Raw genomic sequence first — 23196 nt, forward strand, 5'->3', positions numbered from 1 at the left:
AGAGAACCTAATATAACGAAATCAAACAGATATTAAATAAATATTTTCAGAAAGAAAATCCCAAAGAAGAAAATTTTCAAAATATAATCAACATAGCAGATTTAAAAGTAAAACCGCTATTGAAATTATGAATATTAAAGAAAAATTAGAAGAAGTTACAATGCTTTTTAAACAATTAAAAATGACTCAGGAAAATAATATTATGGAACAGGGATTTCAAATAGAAGAAGAATTAGTAAATTCTGAAAATATAGAAAATGAAGAACACATCCTAGATTATTCAAGTGACGAAGAACCAGCAATTCCAATACAAGTAAAAAAACGAAGCTGGAACATCTAAGGATAGTCAATCTCAATTTAAATGGGAAACTGGTTTTGATAATTATGCTTTTAAAAAGGGGTTTATAAATAAAGATTCAAAATATACAAAAATACCATCAAAATACATTCCTAAAACCCAGGAAATGGAAGGAGAAAGAATACCAGATTTAGACTGTAAAAAGAATGAAAAAGAAATTTTCGAAAATTGGTTGAATTCCTTCTTATTAGAAGCCTTTACTAATCCAAAACTTAGTGAATTATCTGGAAGAGATATTTGGAATTACATAGGGTTTCATACTAAAGGAACTATAAGAGATTATATGACATCAATAGAAAACCAAATAATAGAAGAATTAGCAACAAAAACAACAGCTTATGACAAGATATTACATATAATGATGATTCTATATAAAGAATTTTTTGGAAAAAATATTATAGATCATAGACAAGAAGTCTATAATAAGGAATATTAAGAAGCAAAAAATCATTTAGCTAATATTCAGATATATGATTTATGTAATGTGGAGTCTTATATATGTGAATATAGAATACATTATTATAAATTAAAAGAAGAAGATAAAAATCATTATCTTAGTATGTATATAACAAAATTTCTATATCCTGCTAATGAATTTATAATGGGAAGATTTATAAGAGAAATAAATAGGGGAACAATTGAAAATAATTTTGGTGGAGCAACCTCTGCAATAAGAGAGGAAATAAAAGAACGTTGTATGTAAGAAGCGACTTAAAAAAGATTTGCAAATATAATTAGAATTTACTGTCAAGATAATGAAGAGATACCCCAAAAATATGGTCTTAATAAAAATTTTCAAAGAAAAAGAAAATATCAATTTAGAAAAAGAAAATACTATCCAAACTGGAGAAAAAAGAGGTATTTTAGAAAAACAAATAACAATAAAAACAAAAGACAAAAAAGTGACTATTGCCCAAATAAAAAAGAAAATTGTAAGTGTTGGTATTGCCAAGAAGGACACTATGCAAATGAATGTCCAAAAAAGAAAGATAAAAAGAATCTTACCAAACAAATAGAAATTGCTAAGTCTTGTTTCATGGAACCATTAGAAGAATCTGATGATAACCTAGACTATATTTTTGAATATGTCTCAGAAACAGACTCAGAGACTGAGTAATAATGCCACATTTATTACTATAAAAATAACAGAAAAATTTATAAATTCTTTCATAGATACTGGAGCAACACAATGTTTTGCTAGTACAAATATAAAACTTGATTGGAAAAAATTAAAGAAACCATTAAGAGTTAGAATAGCTGACAAATCAATACATAAAATTGACCAAAAAGCAGAGATGGCTGAAATTTTTATTCAAAATTATAGGTTCATTGTTCCATCTATATATATGTTAGATTCTGGAATAGATTTTATCATAGGAAATAACTTTTTAAAGCTATATCATCCATTCATTCAAGAATTAACATATATAGTTTTAAAAGCTCCACACAATTCTTCAATAAATCAAAAATTAAAACATATAAAAATACCAACTACTACTATAGATAAGATCTTAAAATTTAAAATATTTTCTATATTAGAGACATGTTATTTAAATTTATACCTTCAGATAAATATTCCAAAAAATAATCTTGAAATAAAGATAGAAGAACTATTGGATGAAATTTGTGCTGAAAATCCTTTAGATATTAAAAACACAAATAACGAATTAGTAAGCATTAAATTAAAAGATACTACAAAAGAAATAAATGTTCCAAATAAAATTCCTTATTCCGCAAGAGATAGAGAAGAGTTCTCATTAGAATGTAGAGATCTTTTGGAAAAAGGAATTATAAGATTAAGTAAAAGTCCTCATGCGGCTCCAGCTTTTTATGTCGAAAATAATAATGAAGTTAAAAGGGGAAAACGAAAAATGGTTATTAACTATAAGAAGATGAATGAAGCAACTATTGGTGATGCTTATAAACTTCCAAGAAAAGATTCTATTTTAGAAAAAATCAAAGGAGTAACTTGGTTTTCATCTCTTGATGCAAAATCAGGATATTGGCAACTTCGTTTAGACGAAGAAACAAAGAAATTAACTGCTTTTACTTGTCCAACAAAAGAATCAACAAGTGTGTTGCTCTATGAATGGAATGTATTACCATTCGGATTAAAACAAGCCCCAGGTATTTATCAAAGATTTATGAAAAAAAATCTAAAATAGTTAAATGAATTTGTTTTAGTGTACATTGATGATATACTAATTTTTACAAAACAGGATAAAGAAGATCATCTTCAAAAATTATTAATAGTTTTAGAAAGATGTAAAGAAAAAGGATTAGTTCTTAGTAAAAAGAAAGCAAGAATAGCAAAACAAGAAATAGAGTTTCTTGGATTAATTTTATCCACTCAAGGAAAGCTAAAACTCCAACCAAATGTTCTAGAAAAGGTAAATTTATTTTCTAATAAAATAGAAGATAGAAAACAATTACAAAGATTTTTAGGGTGTATAAATTATATTTCTGATCAAGGATTTTTAAAGAATATAACAGAATACACTAAAAGCTTATTTCCAAAAATAAGTACTAAAAAAGAATGGAAATGGGATGAAAAAGATAGTATGCAAATTCAAAGAGTTAAAGAATTATGTGAAAAACTTCCAGAACTTTATATTCCAGAAGAAAACGACTACTTAATAGTAGAAACAGATGCTTCAGACATAACCTGGTCAGGATGTCTAAAAGCTAAGAAAGCTATAAAAAGTTTGGAATAAGAAAAAGAATCACTAGATTCTAAATATTTCCCAAAGAAATTATTTTGCAGGTATATTTCAGGGACTTTTACTCCAACAGAACAGAGATATACCACTCATGAAAAGGAAACTCTAGCAGCAATTAAATCTCTTAAGAAATGGAAAATTGATTTACTACCCAGAGAATTTACATTAAGGACAGATTCAAGTTACCTAACAGGTTTCATACGATATAATTTAAAAGTTGATTATAATCATGGACGATTGGTAAGATGGCAATTATTTTTGTTACAATATCCAATAAAAATTGAATATATTAAGGGTGATAAAAATGTTATTGCAGATACATTAACAAGAGAATGGAGTTCGTCTACAACGCATTAGATCAAGAAATTCAAAAATATGAGCAAGAACTCGAAAAATGCAAGCATTGTCAGCAAATAAGGACACAGATCCAATCCCTCAAGAAGGCCATTGAAACAATGAAATCAACACAACAAGCAAAACCATCAGAGTTCAGCCAGCTAAGCATGGTGGACAAATCAGGTGAAGAAAAAATTTCAGAAAATAAAACAATTGCTGAAATTATTAAAAAATCCACCCAAGATAAAAAATATTATGTAATTTATAATGGCCCTATGAAAGGTGTATATGATGCCTGGGAAAAAGCGGCACCATTCACACATCAATCAAGGATAATTCATAAAGGAGGATTTTTAACACTGGAAGAAGCAAAGGAATCCTTCAGGGAATATGAAGCTCTCCATCCAGAGCAAACCCTAAAAAGAGCAGATAAAGCTCCAATTCAAATTTAGAGAATAGGGATAATTAGAAACATTCCTACAAGGGCTGAAATCAAGGAAAAGAAAAGGGTCTGTAGATCAAATCTCAGAGAAACCCTTAACATAGTCCTGAATTGGACTGAAGAAAAAAGGACAATTTTGGGATATTATCCTATTGCCAAAGAACAGCTAACAAAGCTGGTTATATTTCCATATGCTTCCCCATCTGACACCTATCAGTTTTTCCAGTATGGATTAATTGATACAATTTTAATTTTTAATAATCTAAAAATTATTAGTGAGTTTCCTGCAGGATTCGTTGATGCAGTAAAGAGATTTAAAAATATGATTGACAATGTAAATCCAAGGGATATATCCCTAAAATTTACAAACAGTCAACCTATTTTTAATGAAGAAGAAGAATGCTTGGTTCCAGCACACCAAGTAATATTCATGTCCGTCTTCCCAGAAAATTTTCAACCAATTGATCAGATTCAAGATTTAACAATTTACAGTCATGAACGAAGGCTAGCCAGCACATTAGCAAGGGTCTTTGAAAGAACTCAAAAAATAACAAAGGAATCTCACACAAGGATTAATTATAAAAGTAGAAATACCCTACTTGTGTCCAGTAAAAGAAATGAAATTGAAGAAAGAGAGATGAGACTCTTAGTGGAATTTGAATCAGCATTCTACAACTTATCTGGACTTTTAGAAAAGCTCCCTGAAGGGATAAAGAAGAATCTCTGCTATTTGATAAAAGACAGAGAATACCACAAGTGCCAGCTATGTGCCTCAGAGATATCTGAAGAAAACAATAATGAAACGGAATCAACCCACATGATGAAGGAAGAAGACAATGCATCTGAAGGTCACATGATAAAAGAGGAGGACAGTGCATCTGAAGCATCTCTCAACATTATTGCATAGTGACGTAAGCACTTAGGTCATAAAGCACCAATAATGTAGCTGGTGCAAGATAACAAAACAATGACGTAAGCAATGACGTCATAAGAAGGGTAAGGATGGGAATTGTCCATCAAACCAAACTATTATAAATAGGTTGCTTAGGCAATTGTAGAAGGCATCAGACAATAGAAAGCAGAAGGCTAAGAGTATTCATATGCTAGGTGAGCAAGGAGGAAGCTGCCGAGGTGATTCTATAGTCTGAGGAAGAATTCCCTTAGGGAAAAATAATTCTAAACTCCCCTCTGGAGTTAGTATCTACAATCTCCCCTCTGGAGATAAAAACACCTTATGTAAAATATACTAAATAAAGGAAGTTTTTCTCCAGAAAGGTACATCTTCATCCTAGTCTTTAAATTATGAATTATTTAGAAAGTTTAGAATTAACAGAAGAATCTGATTATTATAGATTAACTGCTTTATTAGATAATGAAAAACAGGCTGTTCTAAAAACAGAATTAAATTTCAAATCAAATGAAAACTTTAATAAACAAAATCTTTTAAAAGAAGTTTTTAATAGAAAAAATATAATATACTATGGAAAAATTCAACTAGAAGCCCCTATAAAGATAAAATTCGCCAATGGAGAACTTGAAATAGCTTTGATAAATGATGAAGAATTGAGTAAATAGATTGAGAAAATTAAGGATCAACAAAAAAGATCTAAAATTGGATGGATTCATATTAGTACTATACAAGTCTTAATCTAATCTACATATATGAAAGGAATTAATTCACCAATAAGCTTAGCAATCTGTGACAAAAGAATTACTGATGACCCAATAGATCAAATAATCGGAATTGTTCATGGAAACTTGGCAAACGTAAATGTTAAATTCAATGCCCATCTTGAATATGCTATACCTTTATCAACTGAAAATCTTGGAAGATCTATAAGTTTGGCTTATAAATTTCACAGAAAGAATCTAATGGAACAAGATGATGAACCATTTTCAATTACATATGCAATAAATTATGCTTTAACAAATAGCCATCATAGTATAATATTTAAAAATAGAGAAAGAATTTATGTCAATGAATTATTTCAGAAAATTGTAAAAACAGAATTACCAAAATATAAAGCTATTGAAAACCCGGTTCTATTATTAAAAGAACCATTAGGAAAATTAGTTTCATCAAATTTTCAAATAAGAGAATCTAAAATTAATAGCCCTTTAAGTTTATCTAAGTTAAAGATTAAAGAAGAAAATTCTGAAATAAAAGAATTAACAAAAAAGGTTGAAAAATTAAATGAAACCCTAAACACTAAATTATGACAATAAATAAAGAAGAAATATATGTAACTTATCAAGACAAGAAACAAGAGCTCTTTGAAAGAGAAAATCGTTTGAATTATTTACAGTTCTCTGAAATAAATCAAAGAGCATTTGAAGCTCTAAAGATAATCTATGACAAGTTGAAAAAAGAAGTTGAAGAGTTACAAAAATTAATAGAATCTCTAGAAAATAGTGATGAATCAATGATAGAGTTTGCGAAAATTCTAAAATAAATAATGAAGCATAAAAAGATTGAAAAACCAGAAAATAAAATAAAAAGAAAAAGGGCAGAAAAATTAAAAAGTAAAATAAAGGAGTATAAAAGGGAATTAAGTAATCTTCAGATCGAAATTTATGGCCTTTTAATAAAAATGATAGAAATAAGAATAAATATAAATAAGTTAGAATTAAACTTAAAAATTTTATAAATGCCTGGAAAACCATATTATGACTTAAAAGAATTAAAGCTGTTGAAAGAAAAAATGGAGAATGAAGTCGAAAAATTAAAAAGATATTTAGAAACAACAGAAAGTGTAGAAATAAAAGAAGTTTTTGAGGATTTGAGAAATTATATTAAAGAAAAAGACAAACAGATAAAAGATTTTATATATAATAATCCATGCAAAAAAGAATATTATAAACTAAAACAAGATTAAAAAATTATAAAAATAAAATCAGAATTATAAATATACATCAAGGACTAGTAATAAATGATCATATAACAAATACGAGAGAAATAGTAGAAATGGTCAATACTTTAGATTATGAATTTGCAAATTATTTTTATCAAAATCCTTTAAATAAAGCACCACTAATTGAATCTATACAAATTATAAATTTATTCGAAGTAAAATATGAAGAGTTAATAGAAATTTCGAAAAAGAAATTAAAAGAAAAGTCGACTATAAAAAATTGGTATCAGAGCCAAGTTAACGATTAAGGGTAACACTTTCTCTTTAAGCAACACTTTTAGTGACACACTTTTAAACCAATAACAACCACAAAATAAAAAATATCTTTAGAAAAAGTTGAAATTGACAATTTATCATAGTGGCCCAACATTAAAACTTACTAAATAAAGAATATCAATGATTTTCTTTTCAACCAAACCACGAATTCATGATTAGTCAATAGTAGTTTAAATTTGATAAAATAAAATAAAATAAAGTAGTAGGTGAAAATCGAGAATCGCGCATTATTATATAAAGCTTTAATTTCCAATTTTCCATCCACAAGCATAGCAATAATTTATAAGACCTCTTGTCTATAACCCCTCAAAACGATCCTATATTCTTTTTATTTCTTTCGTTGCTTCTAATAATTAAGGAAAACACTCACGCGGGCGCACACACAGGGGCGAGTCCTTACAATAGAGATGGTTGATAATGGTGTCTCTGATTCCTTATTCAAGATGCCCACCATCAAGTTTACTAAGCTCTTCATCAATGGACACTTTGTTGATTCCATATCAGGTTCCATCTCTATTTTTCTTCCTTTTTATTGATCCTTCATTTCATTTTACTACCAAGTTTGTTCCTTTCTCCTTTTTCCTTCAGTCTTTTCAATTCGCTGTATTTCATCCAATGTATATACATCTTTATGCTTCATTCCTTTAAAGAATAAAAAATAAAAAAGACAAAGTATTATATGTACCTCAGTTTTAGGGTGGTGGCTTCCAAATTAACGATACTTTATTTAATTGCACTAAAATGTTATTTTTTCCATTTTTTCCCCTCTCTATAATATAATATAATATATTTATATAAAGCACATAATATATAATCAACTGGTGTATTAAGTTAATAGTAAAGAATTTAAATGACATATATAAATGATGGTTTTAGTGGCTAAGAGAAGGGGGTTGAATCTTAGCCCCCTTTTTTGTTGCTAACACTTGCTGAATTCAGAGGAGACTTTTCTGTTTTGGCTCGTCTCTGGACACGAGACTTTTTCTTTTATCTCGTCCCTAGTCACGAGACTTTTTGTATTGTCTCGTCACTTTGCACGAGACATTTTTAGTTTTTGCTCCTGTGCAGTATAAAACAAAAATGGAGAGGGAGAGAAGAAAGATTACACCCAGATATATCCTGGTTCAGCTGCTAAGTGCAGTGCAGCCTACATCCAGTCTCCATCACAACAATGATGGAATTTCACTATAATCAACCTGATTACAAACTGTAAAGTGCTAACCCAACTTACAAGGGGATTCCCACAGAATCATGAAACATAACATAGATGAACAAAGGAACTCTAAGACATCTATCGCTTTTTGTTTTAATTTTGCACTCTCTGCCTTTTTCCGCTCTATGGCTTTTTCATACAAACCTCACTGTTTGCCTTTTTTCCATGAGACTCAAGACATGACAAAATTAAACAGAAAAATACAAAACAGAATACATTGAAGGAGAAGAGAAAACTGTTAGCTCAGGTAGCTCTAAGAATTCTGTGCCTTGCCCTCTCAAATTTTTCTCCTTGCTTCAAACAGTGGCTGTTCTCTCTTTTTAAAGAAGAGGGGAGCCTCCACACTTGAAGCCAACACCCAAACCAACTTCTTCCTCCTTCAACAAACAGAACCGGTTCGGCCACATAGAGAGAGAAGAGATAACCATGCAAACCCAACATGCAATTACCTCTAGTCCTTTCTTGATCATCACCCTTCATCAATCTGAGCTCTCCATCCTTGGCTTGCTCTCCAAGATGGATTTCTGGCCCTTGATGCTTCATGATGATAATGACTTCATCTGCTTCAATCTCTGCCTCAACCATCACTTCGCCACTCTAGCTACTTCCTGTGGTGGTTAAACAGAGTCAAAGACAAGCCATGCTTCAAGAATCTCCCTTGCTGGCTGAATCTTCATCTTCCATTTTTGAGCATGAAGAGCTCAAGATTGCTTCACCAAATCTAACCATATTTGGTGAAAATCTCAGCCACAGCTCATTTTTATTTTAGTATGTTTTCTTGCCATCATTAGCTTGATGGTCTTGATGCATGCAACTTCTTCTTTTTCTTGGTAGATGAACATAGCGTCCATAGCTTCCTGGACAAGGACCGAAGAAAAGAAGAAAGAGATGAGAGAGAATAAACAACTTAGAAGAAAAGCAATTCAATGTGATAAACCACTTTGTTGGTAAAAGTTGCTTTTACTCCCCTAGCTTAGAGTGGCGTGTATCATTATAGCCATCAATCAATTCAGCTGAAACTTTTCTCTCTCATAGTTCCCATGCATTAATTGGCAATGTAATAGATTTTGAAATCCATCACATGGTGAAATGCTTGGATCCGTTGGAAGCATTTTGCTTTCATTTTATCTTGGTTTCGGACCAAGCTTGGAAACATTCATCATCAATAAGATTTGGGCTTTGTAGCATTGAAATTAAAACTGGCCCAATCTAGTTAACATTTGCTTTCCTGATGAATTTTGTTTCGGATCAAGCAGGGAACAAATAGGAAAGCTTTCTTTGGGCTTATAGTAACAAAATTTATCTTGGCTCAACTGGTAAAAAAAACCTTTTCAGCCAACAATCACAAAACAAGAATTACATAGGGCTGAATTTTAATTTATTGGGCTTGGGATCTTTCTTTTTATTTCGGCCCAATTATAAAACCTGCAACACAAATTTATTAATTAACATATGTTAGATGAAAATCAAATTAATAATTTTGTAATTAAATGTTTAATAATGTTTAGTCATCACAAATATTAATTTAGAGTTTTCCAAACTCATCAATCTCCCCCTTGATGACAAACATTATTAAAATTGAAATGGAAAGAAATTTAAAAATTGAGTAAAGAATACTCCCTTTGAAGATTGAATTTCTCCCCCTTTCTAAATGTCACATGGCTCCCCCTTGATGTATGCTTATTTTACCAAGGGAAGCACTACCTGTAACATTTTAATCAAGCTTAAAGAACAATGTTATTTAGCATATTATATGATGCTAAATGCTTGATTTATGAGCAGTTTTAATTGATAATCAAAACTCATTTGATATCATAAACTGATTTTCTGCTCAAAGTTTTTCATACATTAAAATAGTATCTAAATATTTTTCAAACATTTTTCTGTGAGGATATCAGAGTAAACAAAATGATGGAAAAATATTTAAAGTACACATGATCAAAACAAGGCAGTTTTTATACTTTATATAATTTAAAGGAACTGCCAAAATAAGTTTTCAATCCAACAAGTTTATCAATTATAAATCAACAGCCAGGCATCAAAATAAATCAAACATCATTATAAACCAAATGCCATATGCAGTTCAAGCAGCAGTGACCATGGTAAAACAAATGCAATAACACATGCATTCTTTGAACAAGGGTGATCATGAATTTTCAAATTGAAAATTTCATCCCCTGTTCTTATCCCCTGTTCCAGTTTCAATTTTAGAAACTTAATTTCCTCCCCCTTTTGTCATCACGGGGGCACCTGCACAAAATATGATTAACACAACAAAATATTCAAGATAAAGTAGCAGAAGTATATCACAGTATCCTAGAGATTATCCTAGAGCAGTGAGTATCAAGTCATGCTCCTACAAAAAAAAAAAAACAGATTGAGCCTAATGGAGCCAATATCAAATAACATTAAAACAATAGTCATCAATCATCTGATAGATGAAAAGCAAAGTCCTCAGCGCCTTCTTCACTATTATCTCCCAGATCCTCCTTAAGGGTTGCTAACATCAGGCCAACCCTTTCTTTGCAATTTTTCCAAGCTTTCTCGCTCTCAGAGGCTTTCTTGCGAGCCTCTTTGTGAGATTGAATCATCATGTCTGCCATGTTTGAGAATTCACCCAAAATTTCTTTGATGGATTTGACTGTTTTGGAAGACTCTGGCCGAGTCTCATTGTCACTATCCGATCCCACATATTTGCCCCCTTTGGTTCCTTAGTCGCTCCTCCTCCTCTAATTGAGGATACTTTATTTTCCACTGCCTCATTCAACAGATCAACTTTAAAGTATTCAAAAATTCTTGTTAAAAACATACCATAAGGCAGATTAGCCTTTTTGGTGCTTCTAACAGAATCCCACATATGCCTAATCATAATATAGCCAAAAGATATAGGAGTAGAGGTAACCAAAGCAAATAATATGAGACAGTCAGAAAATGTTACTCGGTTGTGTGAGCCGCTTTGGGGAGTCAAAATATGGGTGATGATTCGGTGAAGCAGAGAGTTGACTGGTCCTAGAGCTTTGCGGGTTGGAATCGTTCCATGCAAGCCAGAAAGATTCTCGCAAATGTGCTGAAGAACTGCTTTGTATGAAACGCCAACTTGTGTATCCCATTTATCTACCATATACGCTCGCGGTCCTTCATCCTTGAAGCCCAGGGCCGCTCCAATGGTCTCAGAATCAAGGGCTATTTGAACCATTTTGACATAGGAATGAAGAGTGCCGTCAATGAGTCGCATATTGGCGTAGAACTCTCGGATGAGGCCAGGATAGACTAGTTTCTGGATGAGAAGAAGGGGCTTCCAGTTGAGGAGTTCAAACAGAGAGGAGATGTTGATGTCCTTGTTAGTGAGAGTGTCGAGATTCACAAGGTAGGTTGTACATAGATGACGTTTTTCCATAACCTCATTGTGAAACTCAAAAGAAGTACAAGAGTTGAATCTGCTAGGATCAAAGTGGGAGTGAGTCTTGCCATACTTGTTTCTGAATTCCAGGGATTTCAAGTTTGGAGGTTCGGTGGTGTCGTGAAGAGCAAAACCCTTCGTCTTTTGAGCACTCTTCCCGGATGCATGGGGAGTTGATCTCTTTGGTGGTGATTGTGGAGGGGAAGGAATGGGAGAAGTATGAGACTCCTCTTCTTCTGTCACGGGAACACTTTTCTTCTTCCTTGAGGAAGTTTTTGTGGCAATAACCTTTCTTCTCATTGTGTCTGTGCGTTTTGATGGGGGTGAGGGTGATGAAGATGATATAGAATGGATGTGAATGTGTGTGTGTGATTGTGGAGTAGACTGTTTTTGAGAGAATAGAAGCCTTTCACTTTTTCTTGGCGCGGTTTTCTTTTTCATGGTGATGGAAGAATGAAATATGAAAGGTTAGGGAGATAACCGAATTGAGTGGGAGAGAGAACCAAGGTGAGTGACGAATTAAATGAGGTTTGGAGAGAGAATATGAAGAGAGTAATGACCATTAGTGGGCGGTTAATGACCATTATGGGTGGTTATTACCCAAAAAAAATGATTTCCCTCTTAACTTTTGAAATCTAAAACTGAAAAGTTGTTGCCTTAAATCAAGGGATTAGATGGAGAGAAGGATTTTGATTTGACAATAACCACTTCCAAAAAGATTTGATGACACAAGAAGGAGATTCTTATTTGTAGAGAGATAACTGCCATAACTGTTAAGGTGGGGTCAAGAGGTTTTGGTGGGGCCCATAAAATTTGAACTTCAGCGTTGCCTCCCCCTTGATCATAGCTCCTCCAACAAGCTTGCATTTTTATCTCGTCCAAACCTACGAGACAAAACTGGACAGTGTTAAAAAAATTCACAAATTTTCAATGAAACTTAAATCAAACATTCCCAAACTTTTTCTTAAGCTACAAAATCTGTCTTCACAGAGGGGTTTTGTAAAAATATTAGCAATTTGGTCTTCAGATTTTACAAATTGAATATCAATAGTTCCCTTTTGTACATGTTTCCTAATAAAGTGATATTTTATCTCAATATGCTTTGTTCTTGAGTGCAAAACAGGATTTTTTGAAATGTTTATAGCACTCATATTATCACAAAATAAGGGTATACTATTGATTTTCAATTTGTAATCTTCTAATTGTGTTTTTAACCAAATTAATTGAGTGCAACATGCAGATGCGGAAATGTATTCTGCTTCAGCGGTGGATAAAGCCACTGTGGCTTGTTTCTTGCTTGACCACATGTTGAGTGAGCTTCCAAGGAAGCAACACATGCCGGACATGCTTCTTCTATCCACTCTATCTCCCGCATAATCTGCATCACAAAACTCTACTGCACAAAAGTCATCAGATTTAGGATACCATAATCCATAATCACAAGTTCCCTTAATATATCTAATGATGCGCTTAACAGCCGTGAGATGGGATTCTTTTGGGTGAGATTGGAACCTTGAACATACACCCACACTTTGGACAATATCTGGTCTAGAGGAGGTAAGATACATGAGTGAACCTATCATTCCCCTATACCTTGTTTCATCCACATCTTGACCATCATCATCCTTTTCAAGTTTTGTGTTAGGATGCATTGGAGTCCCCATTGATTTGGAATTTTCTAGGCCAAACTTTTTGATGAGCTCTTTTGCATACTTTCCTTGGTAAATAAAAGTACCACTAGGAGTTGTTTAATTTGGAGGCCAAGAAAGAAAGTAAGTTCTCCCATTAAACTCATTTCAAACTCACTAGTCATGAGTTTTCCAAACTCTTCACACAAGGAAATGTTGGCCGATCCAAATACAATGTCATCAACATAAACTTGAACAAGGAGTATATCATCATTAGATGCTTTAATAAATAAAGTAGTGTCGGTGGTACCCCTTTGAAATTGATTTTCCAATAAGAAGGCACTAAGCCTTTCATACCAAGCTCTTGGAGCTTGTCTAAGACCATAAAGAGCCTTAGTTAGTTTGAAAACGTGATTTGGAAACTCTTTATGTTCAAAACCAGGGGGTTGTGCCACATACACTTCTCTATCAATAAAGCCATTAAGGAAAGCACACTTAACATCCATTTGAAACATTTTGAAACCTTTATGGGCGGCATAGGCAAGAAGCAATCTAATTGCTTCCATTCTAGCTACCGGAGCAAAAGACTCATCAAAATCTATACCCTCTTCTTGATCATAACCTTGGGCCACTAATCTAGCCTTGTTACGAACAACTTGTCCATCCTCACCAAGTTTATTTTTAAATACCCACTTAGTACTCGTTACCTTCTTACCATCCGGATGAGGTACTAATGTCCAAACCTCATTCTTGTCAAATTGAGCTAGCTCCTCTTGCATGGCCTTGACCCATGATGGATCTTCAAGAGCTTTTTTGACATTGTTGGGCTCCATTTGTGACAAGAAAGCAAAGTTGCTAGGTTCGGTTTGCCTTTTGGTGGAGGATCTTGTTGTTACACCATGAGAGGGATCACCAATGATGAAGTCATGAGAATAACCCCTCATAGACTTCCATTCTCTAGGCTTTCGGACAGGTGTAGAGCTTTGATGAACTTCTGGTGGTCTCACTGTTTCAGTTGCTCGTGCCTGCTCAGGAGACAAAATGGAAATGTCTCCTCCAATCTGACGAGACAAAATTGGGCTGACAGATTCTTCATTTTGCACAGATTTGAGATTTTCTTTATTTGTTCCAGCCTCTTCATAATCTGAATCAATATCCTTCACAATATTTCCCAACAGCCACAATTTTTCCTTTTGCATCATCACCGAAAGTGACAAGCCCTCCATCATATTCATCAAGCTTTATGAAGAAGGTTGTCTTTCCGGTGATATGCCTAGAATATCCGCTATCTATATACCACATATTTTCATTCTTTTTGGATGCTAGGCACACTTACAAAAACAAGCTTAAGTAACCTTAGGTATCCAAATCTTTTTGGATCCTTTTACGTTAAACCATCTTCTATGTCCTAAGCCATTGTAATCAAAAACAATTTTATAAACCTTATCACCGACCATTCTTTCACCAAAGAAGCATTGAATGGGAAAATGTCCATTCCGATTGCATAGTCTACAAAATCTTGGAGTTGCTGTTTTGTTAAAGTAGGTGGGATCTTGAAATCTTGTATCATTAGAAGATGAAGCAATATTTTCAAAGTGAGATTTTTCAGATTTATAGAACCCCAACCCAACCTTATCATAAAGAGATTTTTGACTAGCCAAGATGTGATTCAGATTTTCAGAACTTTGGGTGAACTTGGCTAAGTCTTCCTTAAGTCTTTTAACCTCTTTAAGCAACTCTTCATTTTGCTTAAAACAATCTACATATGCAAGAACAGAATGGTTACTTTCACAGCTTCTAACTTGGGCTCTTAACTGTTTATTCTCTTCAACAAGGTCACAAGCAGTTTCGGCCTCTCTTATTTTTTCTTTTAAAAAACTGTTTTCAGCCTTGAGAATGGTGATTTGTTGTTCAAGTTCTTGATTTTCCAGCAGAAAACATCTTATTTTTTCAGAAAGGTGGTCTATCATAAGATAAAGATCTTCAGTATTAGGGTTATGAAAGACTACCTGGTCTATGTGGTCTGCTATGAGACATGTTTGTGACTTGGTCTCGGTTTCATCATCATCATCAGAGTCATTCTCCAAGTCTTCCCATGAGGCCATTAGTCCTTTCTTCTTTCCTTTTTTTGGCTTTTCTTCCTTCTTTAACTTGGGACAATCAGATTTGAAATGCCCCATTTCCTTGCAGTTGTAGCAAGTCACTTTGCTAAGGTCTTTCTTCACTCTCCTTGAGCTGCTGCCTTTGCTTTTGAGCTTAGCCATTTTCTTGAATTTTTTGCAAACAATACAAACTCATTTTCAGAAGAGTTATCACTGGATTCTTCGTCCAGAGGGTTAGTCATAGAAGAAAAATCAATTCCTTTCTTTTTTGAATCCTTTTTTAAATAGGTGTTTTCAAAAGCAAGAAGATTTCCTCTCAAATCATCAAGTGTCATGGAATCTAAGCTACTGCTCTCAGAAATAATTAAAGCTTTAGTTTCCCACTCTTTTGTGAGACATCTCAACACTCTTCTCACTAGCATAGATTCAGAGTGTGTAATTCTCAGAGCATCTAAGCCAACAATGATGGCATTGAACCGTTCGAACAGTTCATCAATGGACTTTCCTTCCTTCATTGCAAACATTTCATACTCTCTATTCAACATGTCTGTCCGAGTCTTCTTTACAATGGTGGTTCCTTCATGGGTGATTTGCAATTTGTCCCAGATTTCCTTTGCTATTGTGCATCTTGATACCCGTCGGTACTCCTCGAAGCTGATAGCACAGTTGAGCAGATTAACTGCCTTGGCATTTAATTCTATCTTCTTTCTATCTTCCTCAGTCCATCTTGCTTCTGGTTTGAGAGAGACTACTCCTTCAGCACTTGTAACAGTTGGATATTGAGGTCCTTCCAAGATGATTTTCCAAAGTCTGTAATCCACTGCTTGTACAAATATCTTCATCCTCTCCTTCCAATAGGTATAATTTTTCCCATTGAAAAGAGGTGGTCTGTTGCTTGATTGACCTTCAGTCAGATTATAGGACACCACATTTGCGCCACTGTTTTCTGCCATGAGGATCTTTACTCCAAGCTGCAAAGCTTGATCTCTTTGAGACCAAGCTCTGATACCAATTGATGGTTTCAGTGGCTAAGAGAAGGGGGGTTGAATCTTAGCCCCCTTTTTTGTTGCTAACACTTGCTGAATTCAGAGAAGACTTTTCTGTTTTGGCTCGTCTCTAGACACGAGACTTTTTCTTTTATCTCGTCCCTAGTCACGAGACTTTTTGTATTGTCTCGTCACTTTGCACGAGACATTTTTAGTTTTTGCTCCTGTGCAGTATAAAACAGAAATAGAGAGGGAGAAAAGAAAGATTACACCCAGATATATCCTGGTTCAGCTGCTAAGTGCAGTGCAGCCTACATCCAGTCTCCATCACAACAATGATGGAATTTCACTATAATCAACCTGATTACAAACTGTAAAGTGCTAACCCAACTTACAAGGGGATTCCCACAGAATCATGAAACACAACATAGATGAACAAAGGAACTCTAAGACATCTATGGCTTTTTCTTTTAATTTTGCACTCTCTGCCTTTTTTCGCTCTATGGCTTTTTCATACAAACCTCACTGTTTGCCTTTTTTCCATGAGACTCAAGACATGACAAAATTAAACAGAAAAATACAAAACAGAATACATTGAAGGAGAAGAGAAAACTGTTAGCTCAGGTAGCTCTAAGAATTCTGTGCCTTGCCCTCTCAAATTTTTCTCCTTGCTTCAAACAGTGGCTGTTCTCTCTTTTTAAAGAAGAGGGGAGCCTCCACACTTGAAGCCAACACCCAAACCAACTTCTTCCTCCTTCAACAAACAGAACCGGTTCGGCCACATAGAGAGAGAAGAGATAACCATGCAAACCCAACATGCAATTACCTCTAGTCCTTTCTTGATCATCACCCTTCATCAATCTGAGCTCTCCATCCTTGGCTTGCTCTCCAAGATGGATTTCTGGCCCTTGATGCTTCATGATGATAATGACTTCATCTGCTTCAATCTCTGCCTCAACCATCACTTCGCCACTCTAGCTACTTCCTGTGGTGGTTAAACAGAGTCAAAGACAAGCCATGCTTCAAGAATCTCCCTTGCTGGCTGAATCTTCATCTTCCATTTTTGAGCATGAAGAGCTCAAGATTGCTTCACCAAATCTAACCATATTTGGTGAAAATCTCAGCCACAGCTCATTTTTATTTTAGTATGTTTTCTTGCCATCATTAGCTTGATGGTCTTGATGCATGCAACTTCTTCTTTTTCTTGGTAGATGAACATAGCGTCCATAGCTTCCTGGACAAGGACCGAAGAAAAGAAGAAAGAGATGAGAGAGAATAAACAACTTAGAAGAAAAGCAATTCAATGTGATAAACCACTTTGTTGGTAAAAGTTGCTTTTACTCCCCTAGCTTAGAGTGGCGTGTATCATTATAGCCATCAATCAATTCAGCTGAAACTTTTCTCTCTCATAGTTCCCATGCATTAATTGGCAATGTAATAGATTTTGAAATCCATCACATGGTGAAATGCTTGGATCCGTTGGAAGCATTTTGCTTTCATTTTATCTTGGTTTCGGACCAAGCTTGGAAACATTCATCATCAATAAGATTTGGGCTTTGTAGCATTGAAATTAAAACTGGCCCAATCTAGTTAACATTTGCTTTCCTGATGAATTTTGTTTCGGATCAAGCAGGGAACAAATAGGAAAGCTTTCTTTGGGCTTATAGTAACAAAATTTATCTTGGCCCAACTGATAAAAAAAAAACCTTTTCAGCCAACAATCACAAAACAAGAATTACATAGGGCTGAATTTTAATTTATTGGGCTTGGGATCTTTCTTTTTATTTCGGCCCAATTATAAAACCTGCAACACAAATTTATTAATTAACATATGTTAGATGAAAATCAAATTAATAATTTTGTAATTAAATATTTAATAATGTTTAGTCATCACAAATATTAATTTAGAGTTTTTCAAACTCATCAATAAAGATAATCAAAATTTAGCTAGACTTCATTGTCATAACTCATAAGTAATATAAAATAGATCCAATGCTGTGTTAAATAAAGTAGAATTTAGATGTAGATGTCTTTATGTAAAGTTGCTAATTAAGACATAACAATTTAGTCAAATGTATTAAATTATTTAATACTTTTGGACTAATAATTTCATATGAAAATAACTCTTTACCCTTAAATAATAATTTTGTATTTTGCTATACACAAAACAAACAGGGAAGACATTTGAGACAATAGATCCGAGAACAGGAGAGGTAATAGTGAAGATCAGTGAGGGAACTAAAGAAGACATTGATGCTGCTGTTGCAGCGGCGCGTGAGGCATTTGACACTGGTCCATGGCCCCGCATGACCGGAGTTGTACGGACTTTTATCCCTCTTTAATTTCTTCTGTTATTTTTTCTAGAACTACTACTGTATAGAAAGCCAACACGTAATTGTAAATTCAGGTGGTTAACAAAATTTGTTATTTTTTATTAATATTTAACTAATAAATCTATTTTTATATTAAATTTTAAAAGTAAAATATTAATTTAAAATATTAGTTAATATTAATAAAAAATATTAGTATCTAATATTTTTTAATTAAAATAAAAAATTTAATTTTTATATATTATGTACAAAAATAATTTTATACGTACATTACATTTAATTATATAATATTATGTTAGTAAAAATAATTTTTTTATATTAATTGTCTGAAAATTCATTAAAAACGGACTTGATTATTGTAGAAATGTGTAAAAATTAAGTTGGCCACAATTATCTAACATCTATTCACAATAATGTCAGATCAACGTTTTTTCTATATTGTTTTAGGGTTAGTTATGTTGCATTTCGTTGACTAAGGGAGAATATTTTGCCAACCCCCTCCCCCCCCCCCCTTTTTTTTTCCCTCTTTTTCTCTTTCTGAATAATAAAAGAGAGTAAATGAATAAAATATAAGCATAGGTTTGGGTGTTAATGATATTGGCTGGTGTGGAAATGAAAATGAACAGGAAAGAGCAAAAATTATGGTGAAATGGGCAGAGCTTATTGAAGAAAATGGAGAAGAATTAGCGGCATTGGACACCATTGAAGCTGGTTTGCTATACCAATTAACCAAGTTTGGGATTCCCGCAGCAGCGGATATGTTGCGGTACTATGCTGGTGCTGCTGACAAGATTCATGGGGAGGTATTGAAGAGTTCTGGACAGTTCCATGCATACACATTAATGGAACCAATTGGTGTTGTTGGACACATCATCCCTTGGAATGTTCCTCTTATGATGTTCTTCACCAAGGTTGCACCTTCCATTGCAGCTGGCTGCACCATGGTCCTCAAACCCGCTGAACAGACCCCTCTCTCTGCTTTATTTGTTGCTCATCTAGCTAAGCTGGCATGTCTCTATTAATTAATTCATTCATTCATTTCCTTAACTAACTTATTTTTGAGTATATATTCAAATAAGTTTCTAAAGAGTTTCTAGGTTTTTAACTTATTTTTGTCACAAGAAAATTTTATTATGTTAGGATTTTTTACTTAATAAAAATAAGACATATAAGTCTTTTCATTATACTTTTAATAATTTATTTATCCAAATAAAAATAATAGATATGACTAAGTTAATAATTTATATATCTTATTTTTATAAAATTTAAAAACTTAAATATAATAAAAAAAAAATTTTGAATGCAAACGTTCGAGTTAAATTTTTTAGGACCTATTTGGGTATATAGACTTTATTTTTTGTTTTTTTGTTTTTTTTGTAAGAGTAACATAAATAATTATATTATTCCAATAAATTGAAGGCTGGAGTTCCGGATGGAGTGCTTAATGTAGTACCGGGATTCGGTCCGACTGCAGGTGCTGCAATAAGCTCACACATGGAGATTGATAAGGTTAGCTTTACCGGTTCAGTTGAAACAGGGCGTGAAGTGATGCATGCGGCAGCTAGTAGCAATTTGAAGGCGGTTTCACTTGAATTAGGTGGCAAGTCTCCCCTCATTATTTTTGATGATGCTGATCTTGACAAAGCCGCTGACCTTGCATTCTTCGGCATGTTCTTGAACAAGGCATGTGGAATTGTGCTGTGCTTGCTTTCGTTACATCGAATAAACAAGCTAAGGCTAAGGCTAAGTCTAAGCAACATTTTTTGTAATTTCAGGGAGAAATATGTGCTGCTGGTTCTCGTGTGTACGTTCAGGAAGGGATCTATGATGAGCTTGAGAAGAAGTTGGTGGAGAAGGCAAAAGCTTGGGTTGTTGGAGATCCTTTTGATCCTAAAACCAACCAAGGACCTCAGGTATATATATGTAATTATTAATTGGCTGGATGGTCTAATATATAACATAAAAAAATTGAATTGCAGGCTGACAAGAACCAATTTGATAAAATTCTTTCCTACATTGAGCATGGAAAGAAAGAGGGAGCTACTCTTTTGACCGGGGGTAAATCCATCGGCACCAAGGGCTACTTCATTGAACCTACAATTTTCTCTCATGTAAAGGTAAATTCCAAGTCCACAATGTATCAAATTGGATAATTAGATAATAAATCATCACCATGCAATATTTTGTTTTTATTCATTAGGAGGACATGCGTATAACTCAGGATGAAATATTTGGCCCCGTGATGACGTTAATGAAGTTTAAGTAAGCTAAATCAATCACTTCAATATATTATTTAGGTAATTATGATTGATGAGTTAATTATATATGAGAATGTACATTCAACAGGACAATTGAGGAAGCCATTAAGAGGGCAAACAATACAAGATACGGGTTAGCAGCGGGGATAGTGACAAAGAACATAGACACAGCAAACACAATGTCAAGGTCCATTCGCGCAGGCATTGTTTGGATCAATTGCTATTTGATTCTTGAGAGTGACATTCCTTTTGGAGGGTACAAGATAAGTGGATTTGGTGGAAAAGATCTCGGTTTGAATGCACTTCACAAGTACTTGCAACTTAAATCTGTTGTAACTCCCATTTACAATTCTCCTTGGCATTGAATATTATATGTAACGTAATGTATCCCACTCCCTCCCATTTACACTTTAAATATCTATCTCCATCATCTCGTTAATAAAAATGGGAGGTTGCATGCGGTCAATTTTCCATGTCTATGCAAGCACACTCTTGGATCTTATATATGTATTCTATATTTAGGGTACTCTTCTATTTATTATCATTATATTGCCCCTATATATTTGTTAGATGAACTCAAAGTAACGGAGAAATGAGATGATTCTGTTCTTGATTTCACTGATTGTGCTATATATACATGTTATGAATGTGACTAACTAACTCTGATACACCTAACTACTATCTTAAGTAACTGATAATGCTTGTTTTCATTAATTAATTAATTAAATTGAACAGAGCACACCAGAACAAGTTAACAAATACCTCTTCCGCCCTATAAGAATTTAGTGCAATTTAATGGAAATATATAATAATAATAATAATAATAATAATAATAATAATAATAATAATAATAATAATAATAATAATAATAATATATGTATTTTCTTTAGTTTGGTCGCCGTGTATATATGCTCCTCTTCTTTCAGGAGAGTTTTGAGCCATTATTTGAATTACCCCGAGAAAAGACATTAGTTGAAATTTATTAAATTGGATCATTCTAGTATATTTATATTATGATGATTATGATGACTATGGTATTTTAGAAAAGTATTGGCAAAATTAAAATAATATTTTTTTATAATTAAATAACATTTTTTTAAAATATTACTTAAAAAATATATTACCAAAATATAAAAAAATAACACTTGTGTAATTCTTAACAAAAAGACATGTCCGATTAATAAATTAAATTTTATGACTCTATTCTTTAATGAAGTGTGGGTCTACATACATGATATATGAACTAATTTTTTTTAGTGTCACTTAAATGTAGCAGCGCGGCATGTATTTTACTCTTTTGATATATAAACGAAGCAATTTTATTATGACTGTATGAACTATTTTATTTATAAATTTCACTACACATTTAATTATTTTTGTCGATTAAATTCAATAAAATTGACCTAAATTTAACAAAAATTACTCATATAAAATATACATGAATCATGTATTTCTCTCTTTCGCATTTCTCTTTTTTCTTTGTATGTTTTTTTCTCCTCATCATTTTTCTATTGTTGTCGTTGTTTCTTTGTCTGATGCTATAGCTGCTTATGCGGCTGTTCTGCTATGATTGCAGTTTACACAATAACTTATAATTCATATACAATTAATCATAAGTGACAGTAAAATTGGAGAGAAAAAAACTAACAACACGAACAAAAACACAAGAATAAACAGACTTTTAATTTCCTTTTAGCTTTAAAAACGAGGAATGCTTCATACATAGCACATGCCCATATATATTATAGGAAATATTTCAAGTGCACCGGAGAGTATCCGTACACTAGTTGTTTTAACCGTTGATTTTAATTAATATATATTATATATATTTTTTATAATTCAGATCAACGGTTAAAATAATTGGAGTATCGATACTCCCAGTGTACTTGAAATGTTTCCTATATTATAAGTATACATAAATTTCACATCACTAATAATTAATAATAATAATAATACGTAAATCAAGATTTTTTTCGTTTCTGAGAGCTTTACCATGATTCATACGGTAAGCTTATGGATTATGAAAAAAAAAAAAAAACGAGAAGAAGAAAATGAAAAAGGAAAAGAAGAATAAGATGATGACAATAAGGGATAAGTATTATTTTGGTTTCTAATATTGAGGGTCAGAATCGAAATTGTCTCTGATGTAATTTTTTATTTAAAATCGTCCTTAATGTTTCATTTCATTTTAAAATCGTTCTTTTTAATAAATTTTTTATAAACGGCGAAACTACC

The 23196-nt window shown here is 32.9% G+C and overlaps 1 protein-coding gene across 1 annotated transcript; it reads left to right on the forward strand.

Annotated features, from left to right (window-relative positions):
• Positions 1-7248: 7248 nt before the first annotated feature.
• LOC112738120 (aldehyde dehydrogenase family 2 member C4) lies at positions 7249-21502 on the forward strand. The gene is made up of 8 exons (XM_072211792.1): positions 7249-7548; positions 18549-18691; positions 19330-19710; positions 20123-20390; positions 20483-20616; positions 20683-20820; positions 20904-20965; positions 21050-21502. Coding segments are annotated over exons 1-5 (891 nt in total). The 5' UTR covers positions 7249-7451; the 3' UTR covers positions 20485-20616; positions 20683-20820; positions 20904-20965; positions 21050-21502.
• The last annotated feature ends 1694 nt before the right edge of the window (positions 21503-23196 follow it).

The sequence above is a fragment of the Arachis hypogaea genome, chromosome 13 (assembly GCF_003086295.3).
Source record: "Arachis hypogaea cultivar Tifrunner chromosome 13, arahy.Tifrunner.gnm2.J5K5, whole genome shotgun sequence".
NCBI classification, from domain to species: domain Eukaryota; kingdom Viridiplantae; phylum Streptophyta; class Magnoliopsida; order Fabales; family Fabaceae; genus Arachis; species Arachis hypogaea.

Excerpts from the sequence above, each read along its gene's own strand:
- LOC112738120 (XM_072211792.1), top strand. The coding sequence starts at position 7,452 with ATGGTTGATAATGGTGTCTCTGATTCCTTATTCAAGATGCCCACCATC. Across the intron at positions 7,549-18,548 it reads CTTTGTTGATTCCATATCAG|GGAAGACATTTGAGACAATA; the intron begins GTTCCATCTCTA and ends CAAAACAAACAG. Across the intron at positions 18,692-19,329 it reads GGCCCCGCATGACCGGAGTT|GAAAGAGCAAAAATTATGGT; the intron begins GTACGGACTTTT and ends GAAAATGAACAG.